Below are 16,375 nucleotides of genomic sequence, written 5' to 3' on the forward strand. Positions count from 1 at the left end.
ATGCTGCTGCTGGGTAGGGAGAGTCAGGCAGGGAGCCTGAAGCAGCAAAGGACAGTGTATGTAAACTAGTGACAGGACAGTTCCCAGGTGTTCTGAGCAAACCACAGTCCAGACCGTGGACATCTGTGGCCCACGCTCCCACATTCCCCCTGTCCCATCGCCCAGAGCACAGAGAGAGCACAGTGCTGAATTTCACTTTACTGGATGATCCAGGTGACACAGTGCACAGGGACAGAAGTTTAGGACCGCTACGGGAGAAGCACACCTGGGGCCCTCTCCACCCACAGGCAACACCACAGGCTGCTGTGCCCAGCTCTAGGCGCACCTGGCCTGGTCCTCAGTGGGTGGGTCGCCATCCAGGAACAGCCTCCAAGCAGGGAGGAGCACCCATGCCCTGCAGCACGTCTCAGACAGCATCTGCATCTGGGTGTCCCTGACATGGGACTGGGACAGTCTGGTCCGGGCTCTGAGGTCACACCCAGGCCCCCCATTCCTTCCCAGGGAGAAGCAGGGCAGGGCCCCCTGGCACGATGGGCTCCTCACTGCCAAGGGATAGAAATTGGGACGAGGAAACACACACATTACCCTAGGGACAAGAAGGCATGAACGAATGTGGGGTCCCGTGGAGACTGATATTTAGGGAAAAATCAAGCTCAGCAGGGGTTGGGGGAGCTGAAGCATACGGTACAGGACAGCACGGCGTGGACTCGCACACAACTCAAGCTTGCTTGGGACAGCAGGTGGTGAAGCCTCACAGCACTGGCCGCCTACTCTGGAAGCTCCGGGGAAGGGCTGGGGTTTCCTCCCCAGGTCATTTCATCCCCTGTAAGGAGGGACACGTGGCTGGCTTCTGCACTGCCCAGGCGAGCCTCTGTCTCTCACAGTGCCCTTCAGAGGCCCCTCTGGCTTTAATTCACTCAGGGGGTGAACCCAGGCATTTTCAAGGCCTTTAGTAAGTGCTGCAAGGCCAGTGCTGAGCGATGGGCCAGCTCCAGAGGATAGAGAGGACCAGGGGAGCCACAACCTATGGGAGGGGGCAAGGGCCCACGTAGCCCAGAAGAGCCAAAACTCTGGATTTTATGTGAATTACCCCAAATGGAACACCTCCACAAATAATTAGAATGTTGGGAAACACTGCAGTTTGAGTGACAAATTCAACTTGTGGTCAGGGCAGGTGGCCTTGGCCTGGAGCTGGTTCCTGTGTATCAGGGGCTTCCCGGTGGGCAGGGCTGGCATGCGTCTTCCCTCTGCTCTTCCTCCTCCCACTCCTCCTCCTCCTTCCCTTCCCCCACCGTTCCTCTCCCCTTTCCTCTTCCTTCCCTTCCCAACCGCCTTCTCTCTCTCAGCCTGTCCTTTCTGGAATCATCTCTTTCCCTGGCTGGGAGCTGGGGCCTCCCCTCGCTGAGAGTTGCGCCCTGACACGCGCTGTGCAGCTGGTGACTGAGCCTCCACCACAGACCCAGGGCAGAGTCTGACTGGGGTGACAGCAGCCGACAGTCCCTGCCAGGCGCAGGCCCCGAGAGCGCCACGAAGAGCCCTGCTCGCCTCTGCAGGTGCCTGGCGTCCACACACACACCCTGCGGGGGCGACCCGGGCCCCCCAACCCTGGTCCACTCAGCGCGTCCCCATCTCGGCCCTGGGCTGCTGCCTCAGGCACCCACTTCTCCTTCCTCCTCCCATCCGGGCTTCCTCCGTCGGGATCGCTGGCGCTCCGAGCCCACTAGGGCCCGAGAGGGAAACGTGACGCCGGCAAAACGCGGCCCGGGCGTGCGGTGAAGCGAGGAGATCGCGTCTGCGGAGGGCAGGAAAAGGGAAGGGGAGGGCGGGGGCCACACTCGGGCAGGCGCCCTGCGGGGCCTGCTCGCAGCCTGGGCGGCTTCCCGGGGGGCCACTAGCGGCATTTGGGGGGCAGCCTCCGGCCCCGACGGGCCTTCTTCCCGCGTGCGGCCTTCGATCCAGTGGGCGCCTGGCCCTTGGCCTCGCCTGCCCTGGCATTGGCCCCGGCGCCCGCGCTCCCCTTCTTCTTCCGGCTTCCCGCGGCGTCGTCCTGGGCCGAGCCCCGGCTCCCGGCTTTCTTCTCGGGAGTGACGCCCCGGCCTCGGCCTCGGCCGCCCCCGCGGGTTTTGCGGGCCCCGGACGCGGTGGGGGGCGCGCCGGCCGGAGTCAGGCCCCTGGGGGCGGTGCGCGCCCTCTTGGCCCGGGGCTTCCTGGACGCCCTGTCCTCGGGCTCCGACGCCTCGCTCTCGGTGTCCTCCGACTCCTCCTCGGACTGTTCGTCCGAAGCCTCCTCTGACCCCTCGTTGGACCCCATGTTCTCCCGGGCGGCCAGGAGCGCCAATACCTCCCCCAGTTTGCCTTTGGGGTATTTGTACTTCCCACCTTCCCAGGCGTTTTCTTTTTCCTCCTTCATCACCTCCGCCATGTCCTGGGCAGCCAGGAGCGCCACCAGCTCCAGAAGGCCCCCCTCGTCCTCACCGTGCTCGCTCCAGCCCCCGAAGAGGCCACACCCAGCCTTCTTCGCCTGGGGAGGGAGATCTGGCTGCGCCAAGGTGGAAATGCACTCCCGGAGGTCCCCGTCGTCCCCGGCCTTGCGCAGGACCACGGCGTCCACCTCGCGGCCCGCCTCCTCCACCTTCACGCGGGTCCCGTTAGTGTCTTTGGACATAACGGACAAGACCTGTCGGAGGGCGTCTCGCTTGTCTTTCTCGTCGCTCCAGCCTAGAGACTCGATAACAGAAGCGATTTTCAACATCTCCTCCCGGGCCCAGGGGTCCGACGGGTCGGTATAGGCCACAATGGCCACGAACTCAGGATTATCCAATCCCTCTGTTTCTTGGTCCTCACTTTCCTGCGAGTCGCTCTCCGAAGCGTCGCTGTCCACCGGCTCCTCGTCCGGGGTGTCTCTCACAGCCAGCAGGGCCACTAAGTCGGGGACGCCATTTTTGTCTTCTTTGGTGTTCAAGCGGATGGATTCGGCCGCAGCTGGCTCCTTCTCTGCCTCTTCTTTCTTCGCTTTGTCGGTGACAGTGACCAGAGCCAAGAACTCGCGGGGACCATCTTCCCCCTCCGAGCTGCAGGGCGCCCACTGCCTAACCAGCTCCCTGGCAGCCGCCTGGAGCGTGGCGTACAGCGCACTCTGGTCCTCGTCTCCGCTCAGGTCCCCCTGGTCGATCTCCTCGATCACGATGCCCAGGCTCTCATCGGAAGAGTCCTCATCCTCACTCCTCGCGGAAGCAGACGGCCGCCCTCCTCGGCTTCTCTTCTTGCCCTTCTGGGTCAACCTGTTGCGTCTGGTTCTGTTTCTACGACCCCGACGGCCCCTCCTTGCGTTCCTGGCTGCCCCAAGAGGCGAGCCAGCCTGCCCTGTCACCTCCCCAGAATCCTGGGCCTGGGTCTCCGAAGCTGGAGGGGTGGGCGCCTCCCCGGGGGCCCCAGCCTCCGCGGCCTGCGTGGGTCCGTCATCCAGCAGCAGGCGTCTCATCTGCCTCAGGACCCTCGTGTCCTGCGCACGGTCCTTCCACAGAACCCTCCAGACCCCGTCCTTGCCTGGGATCTCCCTGGGAATGGCAGCGTGATTGACGTCCTCCACAAACTCCACCAGGGCGGCCTGGGCCTTCTCGTTCATCAAGCCCTTCATGTGTCGCAACCTGAACGTGCCCAGGGGCAGGAGGGTCGGCTGCAGGACGGCTTCAACGTCTGCCTGCTCCAGGCCCTCCGGGATGCCAGTGACCAGCAGGGCCCTATGCGCGTCCACGTCCAGGCTCCGGCACCAGTCCTGCAAAATGCTCATGGCCATGGTGCCGCCCCCTCGGCGCTGATCTTGGAGCAGCAGGGAGCCCGAGATAGGGGTGGGCTGCAGCGCACGGTGTCAATGCAACCCTGGCAAGCCACCCGCAGGGCTTAGAGTCCCGGTTCCGGTGAATGTGGCAAGGCTGGAGTGGGGCTCGGGCCTCGGGGGTTCTAGCTACCTGCTGGCCGGCTGGACGCAGTGACCCTCCCCCGGGACCCCTCTCCAGAGCTGTCTGAGGATCCGCAGGGGGCTTACGTGTCTGCTTTCCAGGGCAGCTCCCTCCCTCTCTGACAGAGGCCTGAGTGACTCGGCACCGCGACCAGGTGCAGGGGGGCGGCGCCGAGTGCACCTGGAGGGGCGTGGGAGGTGGAAGCCGCCGCTTGCTTGGCGCTCGCGCGGCGTCTGAGCGCGCACCCTGAGCCTGAATCTCAGCAGTTCCGCTGCGACGCGGCTGCTCCGGCCTGCGCCTGCGCAGACGGAGCCGCACGCCCTCCCCTGTCCCCCGCCCAACCGTCTCCATGGCAACGGTGCAGCCTTGAGCTGGGGTCTGCGTCGCTGTGGCCTGAGACGCTTCTCTTAAAGGTCCCGATGAGAAGGACTTGGGGCCTGGAAGCACCACTTTCATTAACCAGCAAAAAACGCCGAAACCACAGAGGGCCAGAAATCATTCGAGGAGACCCGACCTCATTCAGGGGATATGAAGCCTCCTTCCAGGGGGTACAGGCTTCACTGGGGGTTACAATTCCCTCTTCCAGTGGCGAGGTGGAATTCAGGATTATATAGGCCTAAATCAAGGGGCACTGGCCTTGTAGCGTGGGACCACGACTTACTCGGGATACTGGCCTCATTCACAGTATACGGGTCTCAGTATCAAATAGGGGGGCCCAGGCGCCATCTGTGAGCAAGACACCATTCAGGGTATATGGGCCTCACTTGCAGGGTACAGGCCCCACTCAATGGCACCTGCCCTCACTCCCACACACGTTCCTGTATTCTGAACTATGCATGCACAATAAATCCTGTGGTTTTGCACACGCTTTGAACATATGTATAATTGTTAGACCTGCCATGAATTTTGCAAGAAAGCATTTCCCTTGACAGGGACAGCAGACTGGGGCCTGTGAACGTCAGTCATAGCTACTGTAAACATGCATTTGCTTCTCTGTCCCTTGTTGGCCATAAGGCTGTCCCCTACTCTATATGAATCTGGCTCTGTAGCCCAGCTGGTAGGTTTATATCTCAACCATCATCCCTACCTCAAAGGGTTTGTTTGTTTTGTTTTTGTGGTGTTTTGTTTTGTTTTGTTTTGTTTTTGAGATGGAGTCTTGCTCTATCATCCAGGCTGGAGTGCAATGGCACAATCATGGTTCACTTCAACTTCCACCTCCCAGGTTCAAGCGCTTCTCCTGCCTCAGCCTCCTAAGTAGCAAGGATGACAGGCCACCCAAGTAGCTGGGATTACAAGCATACACCATCACATCTGGCAAATGTTTGTATTTTTTTGTAGAGATAAGTTTTCACATGTTGTCCAGGCTGGTCTCAAACTCCTAACCTCAAGTAATCCGCCCACCTCAGCCTCTGAAAGTGCTGGGATTACAGGATTACATGGTGAGCCACCATGCCTGGCCTCAAAGGGTTCTCATGAGGATTAAAGGGAATAATCCAGGAAAGCATTTGGAAGAGAGGCTGGCCCACAGCTAGTGCTCCATGAAAGATGGCTAAGAGAAGTATTTATTGAGAACTTACCATTATAAAAGCATCTGTTCTGTTGGTTTGTTTTTGAGATGGAGTCTTGCTCTGTCACCCAGGCTGGAGTGCAATGGAGCAATCTCGGCTCACTGCAACCTCCACCACCCGGGTTCAAGTCATTCTCCTGCCTCAGCCTCCCGAGTAGCTGGGACTACAGGCATGTACCATCATGCCCGGCTAGTTTTGTTTTTTGTTTGTTTGTTTTGAGACAGAGTCTCACACTGTCACCCAGGCTGGAGTGCAGTGGCGTGATCTTGGCTCACTGCAACCTCCGCCTCCTGACTTCAAGCCATTCTCCAGCCTCAGCTGGTATTACAGGTGACCACCACCACGCCCAGCTAATTTTTTGTATTTTTAGTAGAGACAGGGTTTCACTATGTTGGGCAAGCTGGTCTCAAACTCCTGACCTCGTAATCCACCCACCTCAGCCTCCCACAGTGCTGGGATTACAGTGTGAGCCACTGCGCCCAGCCTAGTTTTGTATTTTTAGTAGACGGGTTTTCACCATGTTGGCCAGGCTGGTCTCGAACTCCTGACCTCAGGTGATCCGCCAGCATCGGCCTCCCAAAGTGCTGGGATTACAGGCATGAGCCACCGTGCTCAGCCCAAAGCATCTGTTAATAAATAAATAAATAGAAAACCAAAACACCTTTTTTTTTTTTTTTTGCCACCAGACCCACCCCCCTACTGTTGTGTTTGGATTTTTTTACGTTTAAAGACAGTTTAATTGCAAGGTTACCATGGCAACTGGGCAAACTGCTTACTCACTCCCATTTTCCACCACTTGTTCCTCCTCTGATCTTCCTGATCCACAGATGGATGTGATGTGACTGTTGTCTCCGGAGCAGCATTGTTCAGCAGGAATGGAAAGCCAGCCCCAAATTCGAACTGCATGTGTAATGTTAAAATTTCTCATTGCGGCCAGCCAGCACTGACCTCAGGTGATCCACCCACCTCAGCTTCCCAAAGTGCTGGGATTACAGGCGTGGGCCATCATGCCCAGCCCAAAGTGTCATTTTTGACATGTGAATCTCCAATCTAGGCTGGGCATGGTAGCGCACGCCTGTAATCCCGGCTACTTGGGAGGCTGAGGCAGGAGAATCGCATGAACCTGGGAGGCAGAGGTTGCAGCGAGCTGAGATTGTGCCACTGCACTCCAGCCCTGGGAGACAGAGGGAGACGCTGTCTAAAAAAAAAAAAAAAAAAAAAAAAAAAAAAAAAAAAATTCGAGTTGCTTTTTCTACATCTATTGATAAGAAAGAAAGAAAGAAAGAAAGAAAGAAAGAAAGAAAGAAAGAAAGAAAGGGAGAAAAACAGTTTCCTAGGGGGCTATCTTCAATAAATAAAAAAGAAGCAAGAAAAGTGAATTTTAAGAATGGATTTTGGCTGGGCGCAGTGGCTCACTCCTGTAATCCCAGCACTTTGGGAAGCCGAGGCAGGTGGATCTCTTGAGCCCAGGAGTTTGAGACCAGCCTGGCCAACATGGCAAAACCTCATCTCTACAAAAATACAAAACTTAGCCAGGCTTAGTGACACACATCTGTAGTGCCCGATACTCAGGAAGCTGAGGTAAGTGGATCACTTCAGCCCAGGAGATCAAGGCTGAAGTGAGTGATGATCATGCAACACTGCACTGTAGCTTGGGCAAGAGGGTGACCCTGTCTCAAAAAAAAAAAAAAAAAAAGAAAAGAAAAAGAAAAAAAAGGAAAAGGAAAAGGGAAAAAGGAAAAGAAAAAGAAGAGTATATATTATTTATCCCAAAATATACAAAGTGTTGTTATTTGCACAGTCGTCAATATAAAACAATTATTAATGAGCTATCAGACACTCTCTTTTCATAATGAGTCCCTTTGGAGTAGCCGTATTTCAAGGGCTCGGCAGTCACACAGGGCCATCAGGAATTTGTTTGCAAGAATTAATTAGGGAGAGTGTGTGCGCGTGTGTGTGTGTGCGTGTGTGTGAATACACTCAGCACAACCGTATCTATAACTGCAAGATTGGAAAACACAACAAAAAGAGAAACAGGAAGCTTGCACTTTTCGTGTGTGTGTGTGTGTGTGTGTCTCTGTGTGTATTTTAGAGTCAGAGCCTTGCTCTGTCACCCCGGCTAGAGTTCAGTGGCATGACCATGGCTCACTGCAGTCTTGAACTCCTGGCTTCAAGCACTCCTCCCACCTCAGCCTCCAGAGTAGCTGGAACTACAGCACACCACCACGCCTGGCTAATTTTATTTTTTGTAGAGATGGGGTCTTGCTATGTTGCCCAGGCTGGCCTCAAACTCCTGGGCTCAAGTGATCCTCCTTCCTTGGCCTCCCAAAGTGCAGGGACTGCAGGCATAAGCCATCATGCACGACGAAGCTGACACTTTTCTAAGTCGTTGTGGATAACCACGGGTGAAATTCTTGTAAAAATGAAGATTCATATACCCACCCATTTAAAGTGTACAACTCAATGGCTGTTAGTTCATTCACAGAGTTGTGTGACCAACACCACGACTGATTTTAAAACATTTTCATCACCTCAAAAAGAAATCCCACACTGCTTAGCCGTCACCCTCCAACCCTCTAATTTCCCCCTAGCCCCTGGCAACCACTAATCTGCTTTCTGTCTCTATGGACTTCCCCATTCTGGACATTTCATGTCAATGGAGTCATACAATATGTGGTCCTTTGTGTCCGGCTTGTTTCACTCAGCATCCTGTGTTCAGTGTTGTGTGGCATGTGTCATCCAATGCTCTGTTCCATTTATTTAGAGACAGAGTCTCACTCTGTCACCCAGGCTGGAGTGCAGTGGCACAATCTCAGCTCACTACAACCTCCACCTCCTGAGTTCAAGGAGTTCTCCGAGTTCTCCTGCCTCAGCCTCCCGAGTAGCTAGGAATACAGGCACCCACCGACACACCCAGCTAATTTTGTATTTTTAGTAGAGACAGGGTTTCACCATGTTGGCCAGGCTGGTCTCAAACTTCTGACCTCAGGTGATCTGCCCATCTTGGTCTCCTAAAGTGTTGGGATTTCAGGCGTGAGCCACTGCGCCCAGCCTCTTTTTTTTTTTTTTTTTTTTTTTGAGATGGAGTCTCGCTCTGTCGCCCAGGCTGGAGTGCAGTGGCCGGATCTCGGTTCACTGCAAGCTCTGCCTCCCAGGTTCACGCCATTATCCTGCCTCAGCCTCCCGCCTGTATTCTTTTTTATGGCTGAGCAATGTTTCATAGAATGGATACATTTTCTTTATCCATTCATCAGTTGATGGACATTTGGGTTGTTTGCACTTTTTGGCTATCATGAATATGCTATGAACATAAAAACATGATGAATATGCTGTGTGCAAATTTCTATGTAGACATATGTTTTCATTTCTTTTGGGTAGACATGTTTAGGAGAGGAACCCCGGGGCATATGGTAATTTTTTTTTTTTTTTTTTTTTTTTTTTTTTTTTTTTTTAGACGGAGTCTCGCTCTGTCGCCCAGGCTGGAGTGCAGTGGCCGGATCTCAGCTCACTGCAAGCTCCGCCTCCCGGGTTTACGCCATTCTCCTGCCTCAGCCTCCCGAGTAGCTGGGACTACAGGCGCCCGCCACCTCGCCCGGCTAGTTTTTTGTATATTTTAGTAGAGATAGGGTTTCACCGTGTTAGCCAGGATGGTCTTGATCTCCTGACCTTGTGATCCCCCGTCTCGGCCTCCCAAAGTGCTGGGATTACAGGCGTGAGCCACCGCGCCCAGCCGGCATATGGTAATTCTATGTTGAGTCATTTGAGGGGCTGAAAGGATGTTTTAGCAATGGTCAGTGCAGAGCACGAGTCTTTCTGACTTGCCACAGAGGCGCTATGAGGGCTAAAATGGAGTTAGGTTCTGGACCCAGATCATTGTAGACTGATTTTTCAACAGTGTCACAGGCTGGGTGGCTTAGATAACAGAAATCTATTTTCTCCCAGTTCCAGAATCTGGAAGTCCAAGATCAAAGTGCCACCTGGGTTAGTTTTTACACTTGCCCAATAACCAGGCAGGTCCCTTTGTCTCTTCATGGCTCTGTGGCCCCAGTTTATCGTGAGGTTGTGAGGATTTAAGAGGGGTGTGTGTGTGTGTGTATGTATGTGTGTGTGTTGGAACAGTGCCTGGCCCTGAGTGTTACTGGGATGAAGATTGCATTCTCACCGTGGGACAGGATGGGGTGGCACGCTGGAATGCAAAGGGGACTCCCGAGGAGAGCGTCTGGTTTATAGAAGGACCCAAAGGTACAGGAGCTGAATTATGTCTCTTTAAAATTCATATGTTGGAGCCTGGATGTGGTGGCTCACACGTGTAATCCCATCACTCCGCGAGGCTGAGGCAGGTGGATTGCTTGAGGTCAGTAGTTCGAGACCAGCCTGGCCAAAGTGGTGAAACCCCGTCTGTACTAACAATACAAAAATTAGCCAGGTGTGATGGTGCGTGGCTGCAATCCCAGCTATTCAGGAGGCTGAGGTAGGAGAATTGCTTGAACCTGAAAGGTAGAGGTTGCAGTGAGCTGAGATTGTACCACTGAACTCCAGCCTGGGTGACAGAGCAAGACTCTGTCTCAAACCAAACCAAACTAAACTAAACTAAACTAAACTAAACTAAACTAAAATAAAATTCATATGTTGGGCTGTTGAGTGGTGGCTCACACCTGTAATCCCAGCACTTTGGGAGGCTGAGGCAGGCAGATCACTTGAGGCCAGGAGTTCAAGACCAGCCTGGCCAACATGGTGAAACCCCATCTCTACCAAAAATACCCAAATTAGCTGGTCATGGCCGGGTGCGGTGACTCATGCCTGTAATCCCAGCACTTGGGGAGGCTGAGGCGGGTGGATCACGAGGTCAGGAGATCGAGACCATCCTGGCTAACATGGTGAAACCCCACCTCTACTAAAAATACAAAAAATTAGTCAGGTGTGGTGGCGGGCACCTGTAGTCCCAGCTACTTGGGAGGCTGAGGCAGGAGAATGGTGTGAACCTGGGAGGCGGAGCTTGCAGTGAGCCGAGATTGCGCCACTGCACTCCAGCCTGGGCAACAGAGCGAGCGAGACTCCATCAAAAAAAATTAGCTGATTATGTTGGCAGGTTTCTGTAATCCCAGCTACTCAGGAGGCCGAGGTGGGAGGATTGCTTGAGCCTGCCAGGTCGAGGCTGCAGTGAGCCATGACTGAGCCCTTGCACTCCAGCCTGGATGACAGATTAACACCCTGCATCAAAAAAAAAAAAGGATAGACCATGAACCCCAAGCCCTGTGCACAGAAGATCTTACAGGGACCAGCCAGGCAGGGACATCAGGAGCCCCAACATGTCCTGCCCAGTCCCACCCTAGGCTTTTCCCCTGGAATCATGATATCTTCTTAGGCAGAGATGAGCCTATGACTCACCAAGCCACTGCCTCTAAGGTTCCAACGGAAACAGCTGGAAGAAAGGGCGTAAAATGTTCAAGGCCGGGCGCAGTGGCTCACACCTGTAATCACAGCACTTTGGGAGACCAAGGCGGGTGGATCACATGAGGCCAGGAGTTCAAGACCAGCCTGGACAACATGGTGAAACCCTGTCTCTACTAAAAATACAAAAATTAGCTGGGCCTGATGGCATGCATTTGGAGTCCCAGCAACTCGGGAGACTGAGGTGGGAGGATCGCTTGAACCCAGGAGGCGGAGGTTGCAATAGGCCGAGATCGCGCCACTGCACTCCAGCCTGGGTGACAGAGTGAGAGACTCTGTCTCAAAAAAAAAAAAAAAAAAAAAAAAAAAAGTTGTTCGAAATTCTTCTCCCCCTCATTTTGTGTTTGAGAAAAATACAAGTGAATCTGCCTAACTGGAACTGGCACTATTGGAGAAGGGTTCTCAAAGTGTGGTCTGGGGACCTCCAAGGGTTGTGAGGACATTCCAGCGTATCCATGAGATAAAAACCACTTTCAAAATACTAAATCATTATTTGTCTTTTCACTCTTACTCTTACCAGTGTTCAGTGGAATTTTCCAGAGGCTACATGCCGTACCATATTGCAGCTGGCTGAACCAGGAAGCAGGTCAAGGATTGTTGAGCCAGACATGAAAGTGAGTTGAAAAAACACCAAAATACTACAGTGCCACTCTTCTCACTAACTTTGTTTTGTTTTGGAAAATATATCTATTTTTAGGGGCAGGCAAGGTGGTTCATACCTGTAATCCCAGTACTTTGGCAGGCTAAGGCAGGAGGATTGCCTGAGCCCAGGAGTTCGAGACCAGCCTGGACAACATAAGGAGACTCCATCTCTACAAAAAATACAAAAAATTAGTCAGTTGTGGTGCCCCATGCCTGTAATACTAGCTACTGGGGAGGCTGAGGTAGGAGGATTGCTTGAACCTGGGAGGTTCGAGGTTGCAGTGAACCATGATCATGCCACTGCACTCCAGCCTGGGAGACAGAGTAAGACTCTGTCTCAAAAAAATAAATAAATAAATAAATAAATAAAAAATAAAAATCCTAGTTAAATATATATATATATATATATATATATATATATGTTATCCACATGAGTGTGTAACATGTTTGCTACTAGGCAGGACATTTTCGGGCTCCACATGCCCCTACTTGGGCCTGGGGCTCAAGGTCTATTCTTTTCTCTCTTTTTTTTTTTTTTTTTTTTTTTTGAGACAAAGTCTTACTCTGTCACCCAGGCTGGAGTGCAGTGGCTCAATCATCATGGCTCACTATTTTTGAAAGGGTTAATAAATACCATATTCTTTTAATTTATGAGGGGAGATTCCTAGTAAATATCGACAGATACAACCCACATAAACAAACACTCTTTAGGGTCCTTGATAATTCTTAATAATTTGAGAGGTCCTGAGACCAAATAGTTGGAGAATATACATACTACAGAATATAACACAATGTTCCCTAGGGCCCCAAATAGAAAAAACGTTTTTCAGCCGGGCATGTGTGTGTGTATGTCTGTGTGTCTGTGTGTGTGTGTTTCTCCAGCAACTTACAATTGAATCATGGGAGTTAAGTGCACTGCAGACTCATCTCCCCTCCGTTGTCTTTCTGCTCCTCTTTTTTCAGCCTCACCAGCAGTGTTGCCAGGGAAACCAGATCAGCACATCCTCAACACAAAATCAATTTATCTCCCGTGTGTCTGGAGGGTGATGGCAGTTGTGCCTTTCAACACGTTTACATTCAAGGAGCTGTCGACTCCGCCTGCCTCCACGTCTTAAAAATGCTGTTTTATCTTCATCCCCTCTCCCATTCCTTTCCACTTTTCATTTTGTGATGGCTGTCCTTTTATTTTCATGTGTCTTGCAAAATGTGCATTGCTGTTTGGGGGCACCTAGGCTAAATTTGCATAACTTGTTTTCCATGATCTATCTCTTTTTGTTTCTCATGGTTTATTTATTTATTTTTATTTTTGCACTCAGCAGTAAGGTGTCTTAAGATTGATCCCACTTCTGGCCAGGCGCGGAGGCTCACGCCTGTAATCCCAGCACTTTGGGAGGCCAAGGCGGGTGGATCCGGAGGTCAGGAGATCGAGACCATCCTGGTGAACATGGTGAAACCCCATCTCTACTAAAAATACAAAAACACTAGCCGGGCGAGGTGGTGGGCGCCTGTAGTCCCAGCTACTCGGGAGGCTGAGGCAGGAGAATGGCATAAACCCGGGAGGCGGAGCTTGCAGTGAGCTGACATCCGGCCACTGCACTCCAGCCTGGGTGACAGAGCAAGACTCTGTCTCAAAAAAAAAAAAAAAAAGAAAAAGAAAAGAAAACAACAACAACAACACAAAAACCCACTCTTGGGAGGAAACAGGTAGTGACCCAAGTTGACCAGGATCTGCTTTAAGACAAGGAATGAAGAGGTATCCAAAGACCTCCAAAGACCAGTGTATCCCAGGGGACCACATAAAAAATTGTTAAAATATTTTGTTAAATATTTTGCATAACTGGACCCTCGGGACACTAGCCTGATAAGGAATTAATCAAGAGATGGCTGATGCCAGAAAAACCTTTTCCTTGGAAAAAGACGTTGGTTTAAGTTCAAGATCAGCCTCACGAGTAAAGCAGCAAGACATAAAAGTGTACATCTTTTTTTTTTCTTTCTTTTTTTTTTTGCTTTTGTTGCCTGGGCTGGAGCGCAATGGCGCAATCTCAGCTCACCGCAACCTCTGCCTCCCAGGTTCAAGCAATTCTCCTGCCTCAGCCTCGCAAGTAGCTGGGATTACAGGCAGGCGCCTCTATGCCCGGCTAATTTTGTATTTTTAGTAGAGACGGGGTTTCTTCACATTGGTCAGGCTGGTATCGAACTCCCGACCTCAGGTGATCCGCCTGCCTCAGCCTCCCAAAGTGCTGGGATTACAGGCGTGAGCCACCATGCCCGACTAAAAAGTGTACATCTTTTTATGATTCCATTCGTATGAAGTTCTAGAACAGGCAAAACTATAACCTATGGCGGAAAAAAATCAGAGCAGTGCTTGCCTCTGGGGTTCAGGGACTGGCTGGAAAGAACATGCAGGAACTTTCTCGGATGATGGGGTGTTCTCTATTTTTTCCTTTTCTGGGACAGGATCGCACTCTGTCACCCAGGCTGGAGTGCAGTGGCGTGATCTTGGCTCACATTGCAACCTCAGCCTCCCGGGATCAAGCAATTCTCCCACCTCAGCCTCCCGAGTAGCTGGGATGACAGACACACCACCACACCCAGCTAATTTTGGTATTTTTTTGTAGAAACAGCTTTTACCATGTTGCCCAAGCTAGTCTCAAACTCGTGGACTCAAGCAGTCCTCCCACCTCGGCCTCCCAAAGTGCTGGGATTACAGGTGTGAGCCACCACATCCAGCCTGAGTTCTGTATTTTGATAGGCATTTGATTTTTCAGAAGTATGTATTTGTCAAAACTCTGAATTTATACCTGAGATCTGTGCATTTTGTGTGTATTTTACATTCTTCTGTCAAAAGAACAAACAATTAAACCTTAATGATATGAAGCATTAAAAGGGCAGTGGACAGATAATCTGCAATTTATTTTGAAATGCATAAAAAAACATGGCTTCATGGATATGGGATACAGACACACCTGTGATATAGCAGGCATGATAAAATGTCAATGGTAGAATCTAGACAGTGTTTTGCTCTGTCGCCCAGGCTAGAGTGCACTGGCACAGTCATAGCTCAATACAGCCTCAAACTCCTGGAACTTGTATCGCATCATTTGTGCTGAATTCTATTGGTTCAACCAAGTCCTAAGGCTAGCCCAGGTTCAAGCTGAGGAGAAACAGATCCCATTTTGATGGGAAAGGTAGTGGGCTCAAAGGGGAGGAGAACTGATGGCAATCATCTTGGATACCATGCCCCACAGTGTGCCCTGTGGCAACAGCTGGCAGAGAAAAGACCTGAAGAGTCTAAATCTGTGTTTCTCTGGAATGGACAGAACCATCTCTGCCCCCAGACACCACGAGAGTATCAGCCAAGGACTCAGCTACGAGATGGGCACTTTTGTAACCCAGAGATGGCAGCAACAATGTTTACTATTTTTAACTCAAGGAGGATTAAATTCAGTTCCCAAATTCATGGTTATGGTTTCAGAGAGCAAGAATTTTTTTTTTTTTTTTTTGAGATGGAGTCTCGCTCTGTTGCCCAGGCTGGAGTGCAGTGGTGCAATCTCGGCTCACTGCAAGCACCGCCTCCCGGGTTCACGCCATTCTCCTGCCTCAGCCTCCCGAGTAGCTGGGACTACAGGCGTCCGCCACCGCGCCCGGCTAATTTTTTATATTTTTAGTAGAGACGGGGTTTCACCGTATTAGCCAGGATGGTCTCAATCTCCTGACCTTGTGATCCGCCCGCCTCAGCCTCCCAGACAGCAGGATTTTCTTTTCTTTTTGTTGTTGTTTTTGTTGTTGTTTTTGGTGTTTTTTTGGCAGAGTTTCACTCTGTCACCCAGCCTGGAGGGCACAGTGATGTGATCTCCACTCACTGCAATCTCCGCCTCTCGGTTTCAAGCAATTCTCTTGACTCAGCCTCCCAAGGAGCTGGGATTACAGGTGCGTGCCACCATGCCCGACTAATTTTTGTATTTTTAGTAGAGTTTCGCCGTGTTGGTCAGGCTGGTCTCAAACTTCTGACCTCAAGTGATCCACCCACCTCGGCCTCCCAAAGCACTGGGATTACAAGCATGAACCACCGCACCCAGCCCAGACGGCAGGATTTTCGAGGGAATCATCCCAGAAAACTGGAGTTTTGACTCCAAATTAGCCTTTACCTATCCCAGGGAGAGGACGAGGGAGGACATTCTTGGTTCTGAGTGGAGAGCTGTGGGGTGGGGCAGGGGCATACAAGAGCTGGGGACGGGGTTGGGTGGGGGACGGGTATTTGCAGTGCTGTTGCCTGGTCTCACCCCACCCCCAGCCCCCGCTGTCACTTACAACCTTCGGCCGGTTAATTACCAGTTGGTGCCTTCATTTATGTACCTGAAAATAGGGATCTCATTCTCTTAGCATCGTCAAGAAGATGGAAGGCTTGTTGCCTCCTAGAGCAGGCCTCCCAGCGAGGCCTGCATGGAACTCAGCAAGTCCAATAAACTTTTATTAATCAGCGCTAGTCACCGCCAGCCCACCTCACACCTGACTGTGACCCCCTCGTGGGAGAGGGGAGGTGTAGAGACCACTGCAAGCCTCAGGACGGTGAACTCTCCCAGGCCAGCACCTCAGACCCCTAGCGATCCCTTCCACTCACTCCCGTTGTTCTCTTGGCCCTTGCTCCGCCACACCCCGCTTTCCCCCTGCCTGGGGCTTGTAGGGTGGGGGAGAGGGGGCAACAATTGGCAGTCGCCCAGGCACAGACTCTAGAGTCACATGAATGGGGTTTGA

General features: G+C 52.0%; 1 protein-coding gene across 1 annotated transcript; it reads right to left on the bottom strand.

Moving 5' to 3' along the window:
• Positions 1-1,762: 1,762 nt before the first annotated feature.
• On the bottom strand, positions 1,763-4,194 carry PNMA8B (PNMA family member 8B). Its single transcript, XM_001111896.5, has one exon. It carries the CDS (start codon positions 3,794-3,796, stop codon positions 1,892-1,894), a length of 1,905 nt encoding a protein of 634 aa, XP_001111896.3. The 5' UTR covers positions 3,797-4,194; the 3' UTR covers positions 1,763-1,891.
• Positions 4,195-16,375: the final 12,181 nt, after the last annotated feature.

This window comes from Macaca mulatta, chromosome 19 (assembly GCF_049350105.2).
Source record: "Macaca mulatta isolate MMU2019108-1 chromosome 19, T2T-MMU8v2.0, whole genome shotgun sequence".
Taxonomy (NCBI): Eukaryota; Metazoa; Chordata; class Mammalia; order Primates; family Cercopithecidae; genus Macaca; species Macaca mulatta.

Bases quoted from the DNA above. Each gene is read 5' to 3' on its own strand.
- PNMA8B (XM_001111896.5), bottom strand. From the start codon at position 3,796: ATGGCCATGAGCATTTTGCAGGACTGGTGCCGGAGCCTGGACGTGGAC.